Raw genomic sequence first — 7,864 nt, forward strand, 5'->3', positions numbered from 1 at the left:
TCAGAAATGCACGGTGGTCCTGAGAGTGTGCCTGTAACAGCACAGGACATGTATAATCTGTAAGTTTATGATATGTTCCGATTGATATACATAATTGATATTTGCTGATTGTTGTTTCCGCCTAATGCTAAATTTTCACAATAATTTCAGGAAAAAGGCAAAGCAACGAGAAAGAAATGCAAATGATGTGGCAAAGCTACTATCCTTTTTTGCATCCTGCAAAAAGGATAATCCACAATTTTTCTCTGACTTCCAATTGGATAAAGAAGGCAAGATTTTAAGCATATTTTGGTCACATGCAAGCCAGCAAGGGGATTACATTGATTTTGGTGATGCGGTTACATTTAACACAACACATAAGACTAATCTGTATGAAAAACCACTAGGTATGTTTGTTGGTTCAAATCACCACCTACATTGCACTATATTTGCTTTCGCATTGTTGGGGGATGAAACTGTTGATACATTTGAATGGGTATTCAACGCCTTCAAAACATGCATGGGAACCGAAGGGCCACGAGTGATGCTGACAGGTACGACTGATAATAATGAATTAAATGTATATACATCAAATATGGCTTAAATTAGATATTATTTTCTTTATATAACATGGAATAAGATTTGTACAATTTTGTCATATATGTTTGCAGATCAAGATCCTGCAATGCCAGTAGCCCTCGAGAGGGTTTTCCCACACACAATACATCGTTTATGTCTATGGCATGTGCAAAATAGGTATATGCCTTTTCTAAACGAGTTGTATGCAAGATTTGAGGAAATGGACTTTAAGACACGGTTTCAATCTATAATACATCATCCTTTGACTGAGTTGGAGTTTGAAACTGCATGGTCAATGCTACTTGAAGATTTTGATCTGCACGATAACAGTACTCTGGATAAGCTGTATGGAATACGTAAGGATTGGGTGCCTGCTTTTTTTAAAAATCATTATTGTGGTCTAATGTTGTCTACACAGCGTAGCGAAAGCATGAACAGGCTTGTCAAAAGTGCACATGTTGATGCAAATACTCCGCTTCATCAATTCGCCAAGCAAATGATGAAACTTCTACACAGTAGAAAGATGAAAGAGTCAAAAGAAGCAGTGGGAAGCATGGTGAGCATAAAATTGTTATGTCGTATATTGATACTTTAATATAAGTGTAAACTAATTTGCATTATATATGCCACAGGGTCAAAAGGAAACGAACACGCTATACATGTTTGAGATAAGGGTTGCAAGAGCATACACAAGGGCTGTGATGTGTAGATTCCAGGAATCTTTGAAATATGCAACCGCATTCAAGATAATGCACGACGAAGAAGGGGGTGCAAATGATTGGGTGGTGCAACATACAACTAGATCGAATAAAATTGTTTGGGGACAACACCAATTCAAAGTCACAGCTGATGAAGATGCAGGAAAGTATACTTGTGAATGCAAACATTGGGAACATACAGGTATGGAGTACTAAATAGTAAATATATACATTGAAAACATATGAACAAAATCTTAAGATCGTTATTGTTTTATAGGGCTATTCTGTGTACATGTACTACGCGCGTTTATGCATCTTCAGATTGACCGGATACCGAAAGAATATATTTTACAAAGATACACCACCTCTGCAAGGCAAGATGTTCCGTTTTCAAGAGATGATAGGAATTTGAAGGGGAAGGATGGAGAAACTAAGTCATATAGACATAAGATGTTGCTTAAAAAGGCAATGAAAGTAGTGCATCATGCTAGTTTATCCAAAGCAGGAAATGATAGAGCCCTAACAGTAATGGATGAGCTTCTCGAAGTACTTTCGCGTTTGGAAACAGATATAGACGTTGAGGAAACTTGTGGAACTAGTGGAGGAGATGGTATACAGGTATGTAATGTTTTAATATGTATGTTGTAACATATTATTAATCATATTATATTGATGAGGTGTGAAATCTCAGGACGATGATGAAGCCAATAGAGACAACGAAAAGGATGATGAATTTGACGAAAGGAATAACAAGGTTTGGATCGTAATGTTGTGAATGTTTATTTGTAAATGATGTATAATGATCTTTCATCCAAATTTTCAGGAAATTCAAGACGTATCTAATATACTTGAACAAGATGTGGCCAATGATCAAATACATATACCAATACATCCATTAGAAGAGGTAATATCTTTAACAACTTTACTGATTTGCAGTTATACATATACATGATTTATACGTTTGAGTTATTGGGTTATGATTGAGCTTAACAAAATGTGTTGTCAATTACAGGTTAATTTGCATGATCACGCAATAATGAATGTTAGTGGTGTCAGTGAACAAAATGATAATGCCAGAAAGGTAATAATGGTATAAATACTGTATGTTGGACTACATAATATTATATGCTGAGAAGTATTTACTTTTGAATTGCAGAAACTGGAATTTGCAGTCGATGGGATAAGCTTGGCAAGACCAAATAACTCAAGACCCAAAGGAAGAACAATAAAGGGGAGTGAAGAAAGGGTTATTAAATTGGGAGCAAAAGGTACAAAGAAAATGACCAGGAAATGTCAGAAGTGTGGAATTGCTGATGGTCACAACAGTAGGACATGTTTGTCAATGGAGGAAAATAGACAAAGGTTGGCAAGCCTTGCTGGACGTAAGAGAGGACGACCTCCAGGATCTAGGAACAAGGGTGGCAGTAAAGCTCCTGATTGGAATGAGACAACAACATCAAAAAAACACGCAAATGATTTCGATAGTAGTGAGTCCGACAGTGATTAGACTGTTGTATGAGATACGATTAATTTGTTTTTTTACAATAAACATTGCTTGTTTGGCAACTGATTTATATAGAGGTGGATATTGAAATCTAATAAATGGTGCGTATATTGCTTAATAATGTTGCGTAACTGGAACTACAAAACATCGTAGATAACTTGTGGGATGATCGTATAATTTGTAAACTATATACCAGTACTGTTGATAACGACAGCAGTGAGTCAGGCGCGCGAGTAGTCTGTTGTATCTGATACGAATAATCTAAGATATAAAGTTGTTGAAATCTGATAAATAGAGCGTATATTGCTTACTAATGTTGCATAATTTGAAGTAGGAAACATCGTATATAGCCTGGATGATACTCGCATATAAACAGATGGTAATATTAAGGAATGAGGTATACATATAACATCTTCATAACATAAAAAAAGATCATATTTAAAGCACACAGAAGTGAAAACATCTGATGTTCTCATATTCGCAACATAACCATAAGTATCCAGCCAACTAAAGTTCACAGAAAGAACCTGGGTAACACCCCTAAGACAAAGTAGCATGACAATTGTTCTGAAAACAGCACATATAAGGAAGCTTCCTACATTTGTTAACTGACAATAATGGCCAAAATACCACAGAACGGTACATTGCCCACACCATTGCTTAGTTCTGACATAGTTCACTAATTGCGCGCAAACATAAATCTCTGGATATCTAATGGAAGTGGCAACGCCTTGTTGATGCGATGGAATGTGAGTTGATGAAGGGCATGAGCACGAAGGTCTCGGGAATTGTCCTGCAATAAAAGCATAGCGTGCATTAGACACGTCTATAGCTAACATGTACAACTGATGGCAACCGGATTATAGAAACAGTTAGCACAGTCACTTACTGGTTGATTGAAAGAAGATATGACACCTGCATTGTGATCATAAGACTTCATGTAACTCATCACAAAAAATCCACAGTCATTTGACCCTGTCCTCATTGTTGGGCAGTTAGATGGCATATCCAATGGAAAATTACCAAACTTAGGAAATTCTGCGTTGGGGCAAACGTGTTGTAACGCTTTGCTCAGCCTACTCATTATCACCCTAGCCCATGGGAATTTCCTGCCACCTAAATAAATTGGATCATAATGATAGTCCTTCCATTCGGTGCCACCAAGTTGTATACCATAGGGATTCGAATCTAAAATGTGTATAACCCGGTGGTGTAGATTGATCACATACAGTGTCCAATGACCCCTGCTAAGCATAGGTACCATTATCTGTTGATGAGAAAAGTAAATATAGGTTACATGTTGCTGTTGTAAAGTCATGATAATTAAAATGTACAGTTAATGAGCTGATGAAACTGGGAACAAAATGTTAATGGGACTTACCGACTTGCATTTATCCAGATTCACCAAAGCAGGCAATGTGTTGTGCAAGCAATTCTGTAGGACATTTTGATCAAACGGCTGAGGATTCTTGCTGTGACGTTCCTGTTCTTCAAAATTTAACAGAGCCTATAAAAAATATAGAGTGTGTAAGTATATTATGTGTATAGTTACAATAACTGTGAAGAAGAACCTACCCCAACGTTGACATCAAGTATTAATCTGTTAGATGTCAGAGTTCGACGATGATTTTTAGAATCATCACGAACACACTCAATGAAACACTGCATGAAGACATTCTCAAGACATTTGCCCTCCGCGAAAGATTCATAAATATCCATACAGTTTGCACTGTATTCACCGTAATCAATAACAACCCTGTATGATGAACAAAGTTATAGATTCTTATTTCATAAATGAACCAAACTTATAAATACGTTATTCGTAATTTGGGTAACATGTACCTGCTTTGGTCAATGTCCTTGGAACAAATTAAATCCCACAGAGAACGAATACACTCTTGCTCTATAAGGGGTGGATCAGATCCAGAGTTTGTAGTACCTTTGAGTGTATCATCCTGAAATGCAACATGGTTGTAAGTGGTTGAACATTAAAAAAATCAGTTTAATATCATAAAAAGCATTATGTAATATGTATGTTATCATACTGACATGAGGAGTTGGGGTCTGGTCAAAAACTGGCCCACTGTCATTGTGTTCCATTTCCTCTGTTGCCATTGCACCTCTCTACACAAAGGTATATGATTAGTATAACTGTGTTGTATGTATAGTAAAATGTAATTATAACATGAGACATGGACTGCTAACAAACATTTTTTTCCGGTGTCACGTCAAATTTGGGCAAGCAGGTGCAAGCTGATGTGGTTTGAGGTGTGATATTTGTGTTCCTCAAACTTATGTTTCGAACATCAAAACAGAAATCCTGTTGACAAAAAAAGTATGGTTCACATACTGCTAGAAAGAAGTATGCATACATGTACGTATAATGAGTAAAAATAGTATTGTCGTTGGACAAATTACCTGTTGATCTGAAACCACATCCAATTCGTCGGGAAAGGTCTCAAGGACTCTATGGATATGCTGTTGTCTTTCGTGAATTTCTTCAAACTGAGTACCACCCAGTTGGGTCTCAAGCTGCGAAGCTTGGGATGGCATATCGGGTGTGGGCTGGGTGGCATCAACAGTGTGTCCTTGTACACAATTATATTGAAAATAATATATGTCAAAACTTGAACTATAAATCAAATGTTGCTGTGTATACTTGGCAAAAACATAAGCTGTTAACTGTACTTATAAAAAAAACGTATGCACATGTCAAAAGATAAAATGTTCTGAATAAGGAATACCTGCTGAATCAGCCGAATTCCCCGGTTGCTGTGGCTCATCAGTCTCGTTTTCCAAATTTTCAGACTCGACACGTAGTACCTCGTCTATCAATTCTATAAACTTGTCTGCTATGTCGTATTGCTTCTCAATAATTTTGTCAATGCTGTCTTTTATGGCTACGCATGACTTGTCAACCTCCAAGTCATATGCAGCAAGAATATCTGTGAATTTAGATCGATGACGATGTGGGAGATCGTTGATCTTACTTGACATCATCTCTTTGATAGATGGAAGTTTGATGTTAAAAGTTGGCCGAGGCATGGGGCCAGGGCGCGGTGCATCAAAAATATTGGTCCTGCACTCCGGCTGGTTGTTCAGCAAAAATTAATAAGAATCCATGTCCACCTTCGTATTATATTTGTTCCATAAATAATCATAAACAATGTATATAATACATCATAAACTTGCCTCAGATTGGCGATCGATCTTAGGTCCAACTGCATAGCATGTCTCCGTCGAGCTTCAGAACTAGAAATAAAATTGTAGTGACTGTGAGTAACCAACTGTGTAACTGTGCATAACCAACTGTGAAAATATGTATAACTTACTTCACAGTGTCCGAAAGATTCAGCCCCATGGCGAACCTTCCTCTTGTCAGCTTTGGTCAAAGCTTTTATGCTATTCTTATCAAAAAATTTAATGCGAGGTGTGCCACTCTTATTATGGGGGGCAGCGGCTGTATGCAGGTGATCCAAGTAATACAACTACATAAAAAAGAATTACAATGTTCAATAGCAATGTAAGTAGACATAACCAACATCGTAAAACATGTTACATAACTACCAAAAGTTAGCAACCAAAAATGAAATAAATGTGCATACGGAAAAACCCTATACTTACAAGGACAACAATGGAGCATCCATATATAGTCGTGGAGACATTTGTGGTGATCCGGTTGTGCCACTTCTTGGCAGCTTCACATAGATCATTAAAAATCAACTGGCACCAGTCGATCTCATGGAAACGGTGCATTTCTTCTGTGAGAAGCACCTCATGATATGTGATGCCCCAGCTAGCAGTTGGAAACAGCAAACGGTTGAATAGAATGAGGAAGAAACATCTGATTGAAAGGTCATCATCCTCGCCTTTCCTTAAACGATCCTGTAGAAATGCCACATTGAACTCATCTTTGGCCACACCAAGCTCTGCCCTCAAGTTGCTTGCTGCAACTGCTTCATCAATACCCAAAGGTTTATCACCTCCATGATTTGGCACGCCAAGAATAAGATGAACAATGTCCTTTGTAATCTTGAGTTCCTTTCCTGGACCAGGACGTATTGTCATATCCTTGGGGTCTAGCTTGTCCATCAACCATTGGAGGTGTGATCTACTGCACAGCGCATCTACTGTCATATCAAGAATGGAAGAGAAACCTTTACGTCTTATAGCCTCACGTTGTCTTTCATTCAAAATGTTAATGCTTGCAATGACATCTTGAGGGTTGCACCTCACATTAAGCCTCTGTTAAACAATATACAACATGAAATAATTTTGTTATTATGAAAAAAATAATCAGAACATTACAAATATGAAATTGTTTGTTGGGTATGCATAACATTAACCTGTCGGGGTAGCTCCTCATGTTTAATCCTCTTTGTCACGACTTTTCTTAACACTCTTGTGTGGCTTTCAGAAACATTACGCTTCTTCAGAGCTGGCATGAAGTCATCTTCATCAGAATCAATCTGAACTGTTTCATTGGTCACATTTTGACTGTCAGCATTTGGAGGATTTTCAACTTCTGGACATGGATTAGGCTGTTCTGCAGAGGGAATGTCAACACTGAAGCACTCCTGGCTTGACTGGATTGTTATACGCTTGGGGTTATTTGGGGACGGTCGACTTGCTTCATTTTTTTAAATTAAAAGCTGCATACATAATATACAATGTTGTAAAAAATAAAATGTTATATATGCATATGTATTTATGGTGTGGTATGATTGAATCAATGAACCTAATTGTTTTAAATACCAAACTTAAAACATCTGAATATACTGTTCTCTATTTACATTTGCATACACATACTGAACTGTTTCAATTATTAGGAAAAACTGAATATGTTTCAATAAAAACAGCCCTTGCTGTGACCAAATAATGTGTTAGCTGTAATGCTCTGAAATACATTAATGTATGCACTAAACAGATATGAAATTTTAAATAAAAAATATACTCTACGAATAACAACTAGTTGACTGCTCATTTACTAAACACATTTGCATAAAAAATCTGAATATGTTTGAGCAAAACAAAACTTGCTATAACCAAGCTGTATTGTCTGTGACCTAGTGTAATAAATAATGTCTGTTTTGTAATAATACAA

The 7,864-nt window shown here is 37.0% G+C and overlaps 3 protein-coding genes and 1 long non-coding RNA gene across 4 annotated transcripts; 2 read left to right on the forward strand and 2 right to left on the reverse strand.

Moving 5' to 3' along the window:
* The first annotated feature begins 1,196 nt into the window (after positions 1-1,196).
* Positions 1,197-2,240, forward strand: LOC118473183 (protein FAR1-RELATED SEQUENCE 5-like). The gene is made up of 4 exons (XM_035961941.1): positions 1,197-1,458; positions 1,534-1,874; positions 1,948-2,010; positions 2,193-2,240. Exons 1-4 carry the CDS (start codon positions 1,218-1,220, stop codon positions 2,238-2,240), a joined length of 693 nt encoding a protein of 230 aa, XP_035817834.1. The 5' UTR covers positions 1,197-1,217.
* A 26-nt stretch (positions 2,241-2,266) lies between these two features.
* LOC103643465 (uncharacterized) lies at positions 2,267-2,713 on the forward strand. The gene is made up of 2 exons (XR_561022.2): positions 2,267-2,337; positions 2,413-2,713. It is a non-coding gene; the product is annotated as an uncharacterized lncRNA (long non-coding RNA).
* A 522-nt stretch (positions 2,714-3,235) lies between these two features.
* On the reverse strand, positions 3,236-5,846 carry LOC103643466 (uncharacterized). Its single transcript, XM_020547252.1, has 8 exons — positions 5,505-5,846; positions 5,179-5,348; positions 4,810-4,884; positions 4,603-4,715; positions 4,336-4,516; positions 4,142-4,267; positions 3,650-4,027; positions 3,236-3,553 (listed from the first exon to the last, which is right to left on the reverse strand). Exons 1-8 carry the CDS (start codon positions 5,803-5,805, stop codon positions 3,440-3,442), a joined length of 1,458 nt encoding a protein of 485 aa, XP_020402841.1. The 5' UTR covers positions 5,806-5,846; the 3' UTR covers positions 3,236-3,439.
* Positions 5,847-6,006: 160 nt separating this feature from the next.
* LOC103643467 (uncharacterized) lies at positions 6,007-7,406 on the reverse strand. The gene is made up of 4 exons (XM_020543607.1): positions 7,107-7,406; positions 6,385-7,005; positions 6,129-6,248; positions 6,007-6,012 (listed from the first exon to the last, which is right to left on the reverse strand). Exons 1-4 carry the CDS (start codon positions 7,203-7,205, stop codon positions 6,007-6,009), a joined length of 846 nt encoding a protein of 281 aa, XP_020399196.1. The 5' UTR covers positions 7,206-7,406.
* Between the last annotated feature and the right edge of the window lie 458 nt (positions 7,407-7,864).

This window comes from Zea mays, chromosome 1, assembly GCF_902167145.1.
Source record: "Zea mays cultivar B73 chromosome 1, Zm-B73-REFERENCE-NAM-5.0, whole genome shotgun sequence".
Classification (NCBI taxonomy): Eukaryota; Viridiplantae; Streptophyta; class Magnoliopsida; order Poales; family Poaceae; genus Zea; species Zea mays.

Excerpts from the sequence above, each read along its gene's own strand:
- LOC118473183 (XM_035961941.1), top strand. The coding sequence starts at position 1,218 with ATGTTTGAGATAAGGGTTGCAAGAGCATACACAAGGGCTGTGATGTGT. Across the intron at positions 1,459-1,533 it reads CAAACATTGGGAACATACAG|GGCTATTCTGTGTACATGTA; the intron begins GTATGGAGTACT and ends ATTGTTTTATAG. Across the intron at positions 2,011-2,192 it reads TTGACGAAAGGAATAACAAG|TTATACATATACATGATTTA; the intron begins GTTTGGATCGTA and ends ACTGATTTGCAG.
- LOC103643466 (XM_020547252.1), bottom strand. The coding sequence starts at position 5,805 with ATGCCTCGGCCAACTTTTAACATCAAACTTCCATCTATCAAAGAGATG. Across the intron at positions 5,349-5,504 it reads GAATTCGGCTGATTCAGCAG|GACACACTGTTGATGCCACC; the intron begins GTATTCCTTATT and ends ATTGTGTACAAG. Across the intron at positions 4,885-5,178 it reads ATGTGGTTTCAGATCAACAG|AGAGGTGCAATGGCAACAGA; the intron begins GTAATTTGTCCA and ends ACCTTTGTGTAG.
- LOC103643467 (XM_020543607.1), bottom strand. The coding sequence starts at position 7,205 with ATGCCAGCTCTGAAGAAGCGTAATGTTTCTGAAAGCCACACAAGAGTG. Across the intron at positions 7,006-7,106 it reads ATGAGGAGCTACCCCGACAG|AGGCTTAATGTGAGGTGCAA; the intron begins GTTAATGTTATG and ends ATTGTTTAACAG. Across the intron at positions 6,249-6,384 it reads GATGCTCCATTGTTGTCCTT|TTGTATTACTTGGATCACCT; the intron begins GTAAGTATAGGG and ends TTTTTTATGTAG.